We start from the raw sequence: 14602 nt of genomic DNA, 5'->3' as shown, positions 1-14602 counted from the left end.
GAATAAGGGCAGCATTACAGTGTTTGTGAAATGCGTAGGATGATTTTAGAATTAAATGGATAAAAAGAGAATAACAGATTTGTTTATGAAGTGCCCAAGAAGCTAGAAGAGATTTTCTGGAATGAGAATAAGGAGGAACCAGGAGGAAGAATGAATACATATGAAAAGATATAACCTGACAAGTTTTTTTTAAAAAAAGAATTATATAATTTTAATACAAAATGAAACAAACACTTGATGAAACATTTTAAGCAGATGAAGATACAAAGATGGAAAAGCAAGAGGATGTTTATGTTTGCCCTGCCAGAAGTCCACAAGGAGATCAAAATAGTTCTTAAAAAGGATACGTTTACATTTAAATAAAAGTTGCAGTTCCATATTTTGGTAGTGATTACCAGCAAAGCTTTACATCCACCTGAGAGTGTTTGCTTATTTTGATAACCATGTTATTATGTATAAAGTCTGAAAATACATACCAATAAATGCCATGTGCTGGATAACCTCTGACACTAAACTTACTTTATCAGCACTTGCAACAAGAAGAAAAGAGGACAACTAAACTTTTTTAAAGCATCTTTCTAACTCTTTCATGAAAACATTTTATATTTTTATTTTAGTTAACTGCAGTTTTCACTACATAGTAGAACCACAATTATGCTTGTATTTAATCACCCCATTCTTTCTTCTTTGTCATTACTAATTCATAGTCATATGAAAATTTGAGTGCTGCAAAATTATAAGTAAAATCTAATATGTCTTTCAAGAATGTCTTGACTACAAATGTAGTTGATAACAGAAATTGTTACAATGAACTTTAATACTGAAATATGACAGGAAAAAGACTGAACCTAATTACCCAAACAGCTAACGGGCAGCTTGCACTGCCACCATTATGTTTGCCAATTCTTCTGATTTCTGCAACGACATATACAGGAGTGTCTGTGGTATACCCTGATGTTTGAGTCATCACTTTATTAAGGCACAGAATGGGATAGCCACAAGCAGCCTTGGACTACATCTTAGTGGTTTGTCTTGTTAAAGCAGCTGGACAATAAAAGGCTGGAGCATCTGGGGGTCTATATCCTCTTGGAGCATAATGCATGTGGCCCTTTGACCTTGCAGATGACCACCTGACTTTGCTGTCCAGACCTCGAACTGAAGACCTCGAATTCAAGACTCTTGTTTTCCTTAAAAAATATACAGTATACTGGGAGCTTGGAATGTGCATCAAGATATGAAGATCTTTCTTTCATTGAAAGAAATACTATTTTGCAAAAAACCCCATCCCAATATTCTTAGAATCATAGGGTTGGAAGGGACCTCTAGGGTCATCTAGTCCAACCTCGTGCACAATGCAGGAAATTCACAAATACCTCCCCCCCACACACACACCCAGTGACCCTTACTCCATGCCCAGAAGATGGCAAAACACCATCAGGATCCTTAGTAGAGATGGTCATGAACCAAAATATGAACCAAAATTCATGATGAACCAGGTCAGTTCGTGGTTCACGAACCAGTGGTTCATCAGATCCCATTCTGACTAACCGCCATGAACTTTAGGCTGGTTTCTTTGGTTCATTTTTTGGTTCATCACTGCAGACAGCCTGGTGCCAATCAGTTTCCTAGGCAGCAGGGGATGTACTTCCTGCAGACTGTCTGCTGGCCTGGAAGTGACCTTCTGCTGACCCAGAAGTGACCATTTTCTGACCTGGATGTGACGTTTTCATGAACCAAATGAACTGGTTTGCGAACCGGGGAGGCAGGTTCATGGTTCGTGTAATTTGACGAACCACGAACCACATGGTTCGTGCTTTTTTTCTGGTTCGTGCCCATCTCTAATCCCTATCCAAACTGGCCTGGGGAAATTTGCTACCTGACCCCAAAGTAGCGATTGGCCTTACCCTGGGCTTGTAAGAAGGGGCCATGAAAGCTATGCACCGATGTAGCCCTTCCTACCTTCCCTCTCATGATCTGCCTAAGTTATCTAAGGGTGGTGAAATTACTGGTTGAAAAATTGGATTTTTTTCTTGGAAAACAACTGAACCTGAAGGTTCCTGGTAATAAGATTAGGCCAGTGGTGAAAAGACACTTCTCACTTTTTAAACATGTTAATTTAAAGATGATGTGGTCGACCCTGAGTCTTGCTCAAGAGCTTGCTAATCAATCCAGAGTATTTGCTAAATATTTTTCTCTTGGCTGACTGAACTTTTCCCACTAATTCATGTTTGAAATTTCATTTATCCATCCTGAAACCTGACTCAGGATAAATAACAGTATCAGAAAAATGAAATGCCTTCCATTCCAATGTGTCACTTTGATCAGGGCTGGCTCTATAATAAGGCAAGGTACCCTCAGCTGGTGGATTGGGGCAGGTGAGCTGTCTTCTCTCCCACCATTGTCTTGCCTTGTGCCTTCACATCTGCTGCCCCTATATCACCTAAGTTTGCAGGCAAGTGCTAAGTGGAGGAGGAGAGCCCGTTTGCTGCTGCCATCGCCATCTCGCGCAGCCTCCTTTCCCTTGGTGCCGAGACCTCATGGCATTTGCTCAGCACTGGCAAGCAGGCCTCTGGCACATCCTGCCTCCCTGCTGCCATGGGCCAAGTGCTGAAGGGCGGGGGCCAGCTTCCCATGCCTGGGGCTGCACCAGATGAACCTGGGCGTGACCCCTGGCCCCTGGTCGTTCCCTGCCCCTCCACAACATGGCGGCCATCATGCCATCTCCCCACTCGCCTCCCCCGCAACGCCCGCAATCTAGTCCCCCAGATGAGTCTGGGAGCCGTTGCTTCTGCCTGTCCCTCTGTTCTGCCACCTCTTGCCCCTTGTTCCCTTTCTTGCCTAGGAGCCCAGCAATTAACACACCCTCTGTCCTTATTCTGCAGACACTTTAAAATACAGTGTAGTGAGGTACTCATGTCCAATACAGCTTCCCAAACTTTCCCTAATTTTTCATGTTTTGCAAGACTGTGGGGAAGCCTTGTTGGGCATGTACAGCTTGTCATGTTGTGTGATTCATGATGCTGGGAATGAGAAGAGGAGTGTTAGCTGCTCCAGCACCTGGTTGGGAGGTAGGAGAACGCAGGACTGCATGATGGTGTCTGGGTGGTGGAACATAGGGACAGCCTTAGGCTAGTTTCCCCTATTGAGCCACCACTGACTTTTGTTAAAGGTGATCAAGAGACAACCTGGACTCTGTCATAAATTTATCTGTGTGTACACTCTCTTATAAGGAGGGAGTATTGGAGCAGAGAGTTGGGCAGCCTGAGGACACTACAGTGTGCCATCATTTCTTAATCTAATGATTAAACAAGATTTGCTGGCATGTATCACTTTCTTCTCGCAGTAGTCACAATATACATTATTTGTTCAGGGTTGACTTTTATATACCATTTCTCTGTACAGACTGCCACTGACATCAACTTGGCAACTTCCTCTCTCTTCTGGGTAGATTGATATAGATTGGCATGATGGTCAACAACACTGCTGCTGTGTGGTTTGCAGGGGTGCATCCAAGCCACAGAAATAATGATCTTTCAAGTCGTGTGTGGTCCTGCCATTGAAGTTTTAACCCTGAAATTCAGAGGGAATCTAACCAGGCTCTTCAACCTTATTGATATGTACAATTAGGACAGCATCACTTCCCAAAGTGGAGCACCAAGTGCTTGATCTGCTCTATGTTTTATTCAAAGTTCAGTTGTTCTTATGTTGCACACTGTTATGCTAATATAAGGCTTTCCGATATACAGGTTCAGAGTACTTCATGGATGCCTCATCCGTCATATGTTATGCAACCAACGGTAAGTGAGCCTTTGTTTACATCCACACACAATTTTCAGTTGTTACTGGGAGTGGGATAGTTTCACCAGGGTGTAGCACTTCCTTATCTTTACTCAGACATCCAAGTTCATCAACTGGTTATTCAAGTGATATCAGTTACAAATTGATAGGCTGTTCATTAGAGAATGTAGATGATATCAATTATAAGCATTTTATCCTTGAATGCATTATTCTTAAATATTGTGTGCACTGCAAGGCGATATTGTTCAGATTTCATGAGAACTCATTATCCATATAGCTAATCAGACCTGCACAAGTCAGGTGCAGATACATAGCTAAATATATGATAAAATGGTTGCCACATATTTAACTCAACATGATGTGTCTTTGGAGCTATTCTTCTTCAGCAATCCCTTGTTTGGAGTAGCACCTATGTCAGTCCATAGAACTCCTGGCTTATTGTTTGTGCTAGCAGAGGGTTCAGGATGGCCCTCAAGTGGCCAACAGATGCCAGGAATACTGAAGCTATCTTCATTCTGCAACTGCTCTTAGGGAGTCTCCCTAAATGTGATACCATTTCAACTGCAAGTTGATGTTAACAAATATGCTGTTGGGGAAGGTTTTGGAGGGAGGGGCTGGTCTTCATTAATGATGGTAAGGGAATTGCAAAGTTAAGTACACTTTGTATAATCTCTGAATCAGTACATTAGGAGGAGCAGAAAAATTACACCCCTGTGTATTCTGAATTGCAAGGATGAACGCATCTGCTGCTCCTCCTGTTACATTTTTCCTTTCTTTATAAAATAAAAAAGACTTCCAGTAAGGAAGGAGGGAACCTTACTAAATTGTTGAAATATTCAGAGGCATACAAAACATGAACCACAGTTGCTTTATGCTGATTTAGAGCTGCTAAAGTCATCTCGGTTGGATGACTTATTTTGATAAGCATCTAGTAAAGGTAGTTTTTTTTTTACCTTGTTTACCTGGTAAGATTTAAAAAATTCATAGTTATAGTGTTATGAAAGCATTATTGGCCAAGAATTAAGTGTATGTTGCATTTATTTTGAAAGGACGTGGGGAATGTTTGTTGTGACATTTGAATTATTGAACAGTTGTGAACATGGCTCACGTTTTCTGAAATCTGCAGCATTCTTTATCAAGCCGGAATGACCTACTGCAGCCCCAAACTCACTCTTGTCAATGCACCTGAGCTCAATGAAATGCATTGCCTTACTTTGTCTCTGTCATGCTCAGAGGACCTGACATGAAACAACAGCTTAGAAAGAGTCAATCACACACCAGAAGAAAATCTTTGTACCAGTGTAGCCAGATCCTAGCGACATGATTGTTTCTCTGTTTTAGATTTCTTCTGGTGTTCAGTTTGAGTGCAATTTGTATGCAAAGTCACACACTTATTCCACAGGACAAATTTGACTGTTGGTTTGAAGAGACAGGAGATTAAGAGGAAAAGGCAGACTGAGGGTTTTTTGTGGCGTGGTGATGGAAGCATTAGTGCTTTTCCCAGTATAAGCATTTGGCATTCTCACGATCGTTTTATTTTTAAGATGCCCATCTGCTTATATATAATATTTTGGTTGTGAGATTTGCTATGCATCAAATAGAGGGAACATTTTTAATGACTAAATATGCATATTATAGACATAATTTTCTCATCTACATGGAAATAATACTTTGACCTTGATTTGTAGCCATTTAGCTTATTCTCTGCTGTTACTTCCTAAGTGTGTTTTTAAGACCTCTCCCCCTGCCCCACGTCTGCCGTGGTCTGTCATCGTGTTGCAGAGATCTTAGAGTTCAGGGTGAAATTACTCTAAATCTGAATGCAGAACTTATTTCTTCCTTAAGAGGTAGGAGAGGATGTCGTCCCTTTGAACCACCTATACTACTACTTCCCTGAAGGTTTACAGGTAGAAATAAATATGTACTCTGGCTCTTCTCATGCCCTAGAATTATGTGTCTTCTGTTAGAATCACGCACAGTAGAGAAAACTGTTTCTATCGATGGGAAATTTCAGTCTGAGTATTCATGCACAGGATTTTGTAAGCAAAATCAGAACATTTCTTGATATGTGTTTCAGAAACTTTAGTTGTAACTTACTGTTGCATTGGCAGTGCCTGGCTAGTAGTGATTTTAGAGACTACCCAGTGACTAGAGGTGGGCATGAACAGCAATACGAACAAAAAAAAAGCCACAAACAGCCCTATCAGCTGTTCGCGAGCAAGCTGTTCGTGAGGCTCTGTTCCCGACGAACATGTGTTCGTTCCAAGCCCTGTTCGTGGTCTTCAGTCAGCCGTTCATCAAGCCAGTCTGGCGCCTTTCAATCAATTCCATTGGCAACAGTAGGCACGAACTTTCTGAACTCTGTCTGAACTCCTGTTGCCCTGGAAACCCCAATCTAAGCCCAGGGGCACTTCACCCCCGACTCAGCTGCTTGTCAGGGAAAACCCTGGTTTAAATTTCCCTCTCCCTGCTGCTGCGCAGTGCAGGAAGAGGGACATTTAAATCCCCCTCTCAGCTACTTGTCAGGGAAACCCCTGACAAGTGGCTGAGTGCAGCCCGCCAGGGTGAAATGCCCTTCTCCCTGCTGCTGCACAGCAGCAGGGAGAGGAGCACTTCACTCCCGACTCAGCCGCTTGTCAGGGGTTTCCTGACAGTCTCCCCCCTCCCTCCAGCTGGCTAGAAGGAGGGAGACTTTGAAGGGAAGGAGGTTTCCCACACCGTTTGCAAATGGCGCAGGGAACTTTCTTCCCTTCTAAGTCTCCCCCCTCCCTCCCACAAACAGCCAACCACAAACATGTTCATGAACAGGGTCATGTTCGTGGTTGTTCATGATTCCCTGTTCGTGGATGGCAATGAACAACGAACATCATGTTCGGGGTTTTTTCCTGTTCATGCCCAACTCTACCAGTGACATCATCTCACAGTGGAGCCTAGTGTGGTATGAAATGTTCTTGTTGTGTGTAAGAAGGTCCAAACATACTTTAAAAATAAAAATAATGTTCTGTTTATTAATTTATTCCAATGCTAAGGGCTTACGGTTCTTTTAAATTGTAATTTCCTTTGGGTTTCATGTGTTCTCTCTCACAATAAGGAAGAATGAGGGCAAAAATTAAGAATTCTAGAAGAATTTTTTTTCAAGATTGGTAATCTTACACAGAAACATGCATTGTTTCTTTTTACATTGTGGGATCCTGAATAGTTTCATAATGGGATTTTTTTTTTAAGAATACAGGTACCTGCATTTTTTTCTAAAAGCTAAGGACAGAATTAATTCAGTCACAAACAGTGCAATCCTAAACAGAATTATGCCAGTAAACTCATTGAGTTCAATGGGCTTAAACTAGAGTAACTGCTTAGGATTGTACTGTTAATGGCCTTTTTTGTTAAAAGTTGATATATGTGCCACTGACATCACAATCCCAAAATCCTGATACTGGCACCTCACCAGCAGTGTTAGCTGGTATCTTGTGCCCACCCTGCAGAAAGAAACACCCCTCAACAAGTTATAGCAAGTATAATAATTTCTCAAATGTGGAGTGGTTGGTGGTCACTCTGAGCTGTAGTTGCGCTCCCTGTTTCCCTTCTCTACAAAGGAGCAGTTACATCAGCATGGCATTGTGCTGACAGCACACGTTACATTACCAACATATGTGCAAGCCCTCAACCCTGCACTGTGCCCACATGCTTGCAGCTGTTGAGGGAGGGTGAGCAGGAGGGTGGAACAATGCAGATAGAAGGTGCAGGAGGGGAAGAATTAATAGTTGCAGCTGTCACGGAGCCCCTTCCTTGCCAACATGTGTGGGGTGCATTGTTTTTGCATCACCAGTTGGAGGAATGGAGGCTCCTGTTGCATGTTTGTGTGCTGAAATGTAGTATCTGGAAGGGTTCTGAGCAGAGTATTGTTAGACATGCTACAACAGGGTTTATTCTCTCTCCCCCTCTTTTTGGCAAAGTGTTCTTTCTGTGGGGTTTCCCATCAACAAAGACCGTGTGGAAGTTCTAAGTACGTGCAACATGAAACCAGGGAGATTGGCCCTTGCCTCATGCCCTGTCACCTGAGCTATGGGTGTCCTAGCTAGCATTTATATGATGCTTAGGATAGCTGTGATTGGCTACAGATGTTTTATCTCAAGCTGTGCTGGGGCTTAGGAGCAATGAGGGAGGCTGGTTGTGTGCGTGTGTGAGGGTGAGCCATGTGTTCTTTGTGTGTGGGTACGCGCACGTGTGTGTGTATTACGTGCTGTCAAGTCACTATCCTAAGCCATTGTCAGTGCAGACAGCACTCAAAAACATAGCACTAAAAGCTACCATTCTAATTGTTAAACAGATAAAAGAGCTACTCAAAATCTTGTGTCAAAATATAGCACATGCATGTTCTTATCAACTCTGCTTGTAGCATCCCTTTAGAAGCTGTGCAGAGGACATTAGTGCTGTATTTACTCGAAACGAAGACTACTCTGAATATAAGACAGCCCCCCACAAATATTATACATAAAAAGATTTTTATTATTGGACATAACTGTAACTTGTATATGAATTTAAGATGATCTCCTCTTTTTTTTGATGGCATACCTGGAAAAAATCTAGTCTTGCATTTGAGTAAATACAGGTAAGTAACAAATTAATCAATGCAATCCTAAACAGAGTTAAAGCCTTCATTGGGCTTCAAATAGTGTAACTCTGCTTAGGATTGCACTGAATGTGTATTTCAGGAGCTTAGATGTCAGAATCACAGTTAGGGTTGCCAACTCTGGATTGGGAGATTCCTGGGGTTTGGGATATGGAGCTTTGGAAGGGAGGTGTGGGGGGAAGGGAAGGACCTGAGTTGAATATAGTGACCTACAGTCCACCCTCCAAAGTAGCTATTTTCCCCAAGGAAACTGATCTCAGTAGTTTGGAGATTAGTTATTATTCTGGGAGATTTCCAGGCCCCACCTGGAGGTTGGCAACCCTCATCACAGTAGACTTGTAACGAGCACAATGGCTTTTCTCCACCTTTGCCTGGTGTTGAGTGCATAGTCCTGATCTCTTCCTTTGACATACTCATCACAGCATAGGCACAACGCATGTGCAAACTGTAGAGGTGTAGGCTTCATCCCCCTAAACTTTGAAAAAAAGTAATGTGGGATAAGGCCAACACACTTAGTCCTAGGCAAGTATCCTAGCCAGTGTGTTTGATCCCATATCCTGTCTGTATGTGTTGTTTTGTGGGTGCTTATGCTGTGTTTTTTTTAAGGCTACACAAAACCAGTGTTTGTTCAGAGTGCTTTTGCAGCAGTGCACCATCATTTCCAGTTTGTGGATCCTTCCTTACAGAAAGTATATTGATATTGCATCATTATTTTACTGTCACTTTAGAAAATTCTAGCTGCGTCACTTTCTTTTTCTAGTACATCCCTCTTAGGGTTTGCTTTTCTTTTTAAAAATTCAGAATGTTTTTGTGAAATGTATTTATTATGATTCACAAATTTCCATCTACCTAGAATTTCCACCTTTTTGGTAGCTTCCTAAGAACAAGCAGCTCAGTTACTATAATCAGGCAACTGTTAAAGACCATTAATGCAAGATAGATCTTGAAGTTGCAGTCCAGGCAAATTTTTTTCCCCAGGATGCCACTTTTTCTTTAGAAATTAAATTAATTAAATTAAATAGTCAAATTTAACAGTGTTTCAGGAGAATAGCTGTTTTGGTCTGCAGCAGAAGAGCAGGATTCAAGTCAAGTAGCACCTTAAAAACCAACAAGATTTCCAGGGTATAAGCTTTCGAGAGTCAAAGCTCCTGTTGTCAGCTTGACAGTGGGATCCTAAACAGTTACTCATTGACTTCAATTGACTTAGAAGGAGGAAACTGCTTAGAATCCCACTGTAACTGGTCTTATTTTATTCCTTTTCAGCAGGTTCAGCTATTTTGCTGCACTGGAAAATATCCAAATCACCACATACATATTGTAATCCTTTGGCTCCAGCTTCCTTAAGCAAGTTATTTTGAATTCCTTTTGTCTGCTAACAAAAATCTTTCTGAACGTATAGTTTCTTTAACTTGAACATGGTATGCTTTTATCCTAAGTTGAATGAAACGTCCATTGTGTATTTCAGTAGAACTGTGAAGAAACAAAGCATAGATTCTGTGTTCTGTGTCCAAAACGAAATGTGATAGTTCACCTACATGATAAGAAAAACAAACAGAAAACACACCAGATAAATGAAATTGGCAGCTATTTTCTCAACTGTTCTCTCAAAAGGCTGTGCATTTTTAATCACCCTTTGAAAATGAGCTTGCTAAAACACATAAGGCTAAAGGTTGAAATAACTTAACTAGACACTGGTGCCAAAGCTCAGCAAAGCAGTCGTACAGTATTTCTTGAGGCAGAAAATCAAGGACTTCCAGTTTGATAACTCTGATAATCAAGCCAGTAATTGGTAATGGTGTGTTGTGATGTCACATTGAGGTCACATCAGCGTTTCCCATGCTCTGATTTGTGATATCACTCACATACAATTCAAAGCAAAAATTATTCTGATAGTGCATGTATCTAAGAATGATTTCATTTGCTTGGTTAGCTTAGGTCCAATTCCCACTGCCAGTTTCTCCACGCAATCATAGAAACCATATAAACAAAGGCTAGTTTGAGCCAGGCTTTTCACACAAGGGAGGTAGCAGCCTCACTTTTTTAAGCAGCCGTTATCACAGAGGTGGCTGTTGACCCCCTTACCATAGTCTGGTCCATACTAGTTTTTTTCCACATGGTTGTTATATACATAGACAATCACTATAAGGATCCTGCTGTTCTACTGCAGACTAGACATGGGCACTAACAGCATTACGAACAGAAAAAACCCACGAACAGCCTAATCTGCTGTTCTCGAACAAGCTCTTTTGTGAGGCCCCATCCTAAACGAACAGATGGTCGTTGCAAGCCTCGTTCGTTGCCTTTGGCAGTCATTCAGCAAGCCAGACAGTCTGGCGCCTGCTGCAATCAATCCCCTTGGCAACCAGAGGCAGGGAGGGACTGAACTCTATCTGAACTCCTTCTGGCTTTCCTTCTGGCTTTAACCCTTCAAAGTACTTCCAGCAGAGAGTCCCGTTTTTGCCACTGTGAAGAGAAAATAGCCAATGGGGAGACCCGTGGATCATGCCTTTCCCGGGGTGCAATCTCTCTGAAACTTGGGGGGTCTTCAGAGGACAGTGAGGACTATGTCCCCTGCAAATTTGGTGGGTATTGGTCATTGGGAAGGTCAGTTTGTGGGGTGTTTAAAAGGCCCTGCCCCTTGCATGTGGCAGGAAAGGGCCCTTTAAACTATCAGCTGGCAGGTGGCAGGGGGGAATCCCCCCCTGCTGCCTGCCTGCTGATAGAAAGTGATCTTTAAAGGGCCAGGTAAGTGGGTTTGAGGGGAGGGGGGCTAAGTGGGGTGGGGTTGGAGTTGGGGGGGTTCTGGCTCCCACAAACAACGAACATGTCCAGGAACAGTTCATGTTCATCCATGTTCATTGTTCATTGTTTGTGGATGGCACCGAACGACGAACAGGTTTTTTTCCCCAGTTTGTGCCCATGTCTACTGCAGACCAACAGAGCTACCCACCTAAATACAACTATCAGGTTCACAAATGCAGATTTCCAGTGCTTATAATATTTTTGATTATCTGTTGGGCACTCTTTCACTCAAACTTTTAGTTCATTCATAATTAATAATGAGATACCATAATGATTTTTCTGCATGTCCGATGAGCATTGATTGGGCCAGGCAGCCGAGGCTGTTGGCACATGCTCAGAAGAACCAACTCAAATACTGTAACGTTGTAATCCATCCCAGACAGACTCTGTGTGAGAAACTGCCCTTCCTTCTGGATAACTGAATGTGACTTAATTTTTTTTTCAAATGCTTCTGTAATTGACAGAACAATGACTGGTTCCCTTTAAAGTCCAACAATCCAGTTTGAAAGCCCAGGAAATTCAAATGTGTTCTGAGAACAGGACAAATTCTAAGAATGTGTCTCATGTAAAAGTGATATTTACAAGCAAATCGAGGGTAGGAGAAGTGGAGATACTTTCTGTGTAACTGTTTTAAAAAATAAAACAGGATGTGCAATTTGGATTCAAAAATATTTGAAGTTCACTAAATAATATGACATTTGGAATATTCATTTCTGAATCCGAATTTTATAATTCTAAATATTCAGAATCCCATTGGCTCCAGACTGAACAGCCTGGGAAATTAAAGTGAAACGTATTTCCCACATAGCCTGGCACCAAAGGAGCAGGTTCTCTCCTTATTGGTACTACCATTGTTTAACCACAGGAGCGGAGACTGGGGTAGGAGCAAAGCCATGTGACTGATGCTTGTACTTACAGATTTCTTAATCAGGCAGAGACAACTGATAGCACTTTCATGGTGATGTTCTCCATCTGAAAGTGTGCTTTATAATTGCCTTGCTGTTCCCCCAAACCATTTGCTATTGATTAAAAGTTCTGCATAATGAAATCGACATTCCTGTGGCCTCTTCCAGGCACCTCAGCCTATATTTGATTCCTATTCCACCCATAATATATATATTACTTAATGCTTGAGAATAAGAGTTAGGTTGAATAGGGTCAGAAATTAAATTGTAGATAAATAGGGATTTAAAAATATTTTTTATATTTAATTTTGGCCCGTTTACCAGGTATATTAGGCATAATGTTAAAGTTTAGATAGCTAAATTGCTTTTGCAGAGCATTTGCCACTTCTGTTATGCTCTTCTGTGTTGGCATGGACACTGGATCAGGAAGCTGGTGGAAAGTGGTTTGCCCTATTTTTAGTGGGAAATAGCTGCTTCTTATTGACTTCAGTGGAATTCTAAATGTCTGAAAATTCTGAATATTTAAATTTCAGAATCCAAAGAATCACAATTCTGAGCCTTTCTGCACAGTCAATTTCTGGCGATACTAGTTCCATTCTGCTTCACTCAATCACCAGCTTTCCACAAAAGAGGGTGACTGATTCTGTTCTGCTTCTTTCACTCTCCACTTTCCACACGAGGAAAGGAGGCATGAGATGCAGAACTGACCTTTCCCTGGCTTTCCCCAGACTTTTTCAATGCACGCATACAGCTATCTTTTTTTTCTAAAACCGCTGTTGAATTGCCGCTGCTGTGTCCTATGTGTGTGTGGAAGTCTAAGTCCTTAACTGCGTCTCCCCCCCCCCTCTTCCTTTCCGTGGGTGTTGATTGATTGGCCACCCAGTGGAAACCACTCCGTCCCTCCCTGGTTGTGAACACACTTCTATTTTCCTGTAGCCAAGGACTGTTTGTAATGCCATGCTCAGAAAGGGCAACCACGCAACACACCAAAAGAAAGCTCACCCCAGGCGGAAAATATTCAAGGCAATTTAACCACTTCCTGTAAGTTTAGTGTGTAATACAAAAATACAAGAAACATTAAATCCAGAAAACAGTAAATATACAATATTATTGCCAATAATAGCTATAGCTGATATAGTCCCCAGTTACATGAAATAAGGGGGCGGTGGCCCCAGCAGACGTGTGTGACTGCCGTGGTCCAACAAGTTGTCCCGATCCAAAGAGTGTAGAAGCCGCTGAAGGTAAGCCAATAAAAGCAACTTGAGGCAGAAAACAGCAAGACGTCCCGGTCCGACGCTTGAAAAAAAGCCGCTAGGGGATGAGCGGGAACGAATTAATTAAGCACTGAAGCCAAACACAACAAGCCGTCTCAATCCAACGCTTGTAAGAGCCGCTGTAAGGTAAGCGGGAACGGAGAGCCGAGACAAAAGCCGCTGTGACATGAGCGGGAGCAAATTAATTAAGCCCTGAGGCCAAACACAACAAGCCGTCTCAATCCAACGCTTGTAGGAGCCGCTGTAAGGTAAGCGGGAACGGAGAGCTGAGGCAACGAGCGTAAGCCGGCCAAATTGTTCTCTTTTTCTCGTTTCAGACCTAATAACGTCTTTCATCAGGCCATAATATATCATAAATCACAGTTTTAAACTCCCAGGAATTTACCCAACATATGCGGAGTACTCCGCATATGTTGGGTAAATTCCTGGGAGTTTAAAACTGTGATTTATGATATATTATGGCCTGATGAAAGACGTTATTAGGTCTGAAACGAGAAAAAGAGAACAATTTGGCCGGCTTACGCTCGTTGCCTCAGCTCTCCGTTCCCGCTTACCTTACAGCGGCTCCTACAAGCGTTGGATTGAGACGGCTTGTTGTGTTTGGCCTCAGGGCTTAATTAATTTGCTCCCGCTCATGTCACAGCGGCTTTTGTCTCGGCTCTCCGTTCCCGCTTACCTTACAGCGGCTCTTACAAGCGTTGGATTGAGACGGCTTGTTGTGTTTGGCTTCAGTGCTTAATTAATTCGTTCCCGCTCATCCCCTAGCGGCTTTTTTTCAAGCGTCGGACCGGGACGTCTTGCTGTTTTCTGCCTCAAGTTGCTTTTATTGGCTTACCTTCAGCGGCTTCTACACTCTTTGGATCGGGACAACTTGTTGGACCACGGCAGTCACACACGTCTGCTGGGGCCACCGCCCCCTTATTTCATGTAACTGGGGACTATATCAGCTATAGCTATTATTGGCAATAATATTGTATATTTACTGTTTTCTGGATTTAATGTTTCTTGTATTTTTGTATTACACACTAAACTTACAGGAAGTGGTTAAATTGCCTTGAATATTTTCCGCCTGGGGTGAGCTTTCTTTTGGTGTGTTGCGTGGTTGTACTGCAGTCTAGCTCTTCACCCCCCTTGTAATTTTCATGCTCAGAAAGGGCGGCTGGAAATGCTCCTCCCCCCCCCCCACTTAAGCC

At 42.4% G+C, this 14602-nt stretch overlaps 1 protein-coding gene across 1 annotated transcript in view; it reads left to right on the top strand.

Moving 5' to 3' along the window:
* Positions 1–14602, top strand: part of RBMS3 (RNA binding motif single stranded interacting protein 3) — a 1028342-nt gene that overhangs the window by 919313 nt on the left and 94427 nt on the right. Inside the window, exon 12 of the mRNA XM_054991036.1 lies at positions 3747–3797. Within this exon, the coding sequence (XP_054847011.1) occupies positions 3747–3797 (51 nt within the window). The remainder of the gene's footprint in view (positions 1–3746; positions 3798–14602) is intronic.

The sequence above is a fragment of the Eublepharis macularius genome, chromosome 11 (assembly GCF_028583425.1).
Source record: "Eublepharis macularius isolate TG4126 chromosome 11, MPM_Emac_v1.0, whole genome shotgun sequence".
In the NCBI taxonomy this organism is placed as follows: Eukaryota; Metazoa; Chordata; class Lepidosauria; order Squamata; family Eublepharidae; genus Eublepharis; species Eublepharis macularius.
This window is presented reverse-complemented; position numbering and strand designations above follow the sequence as displayed.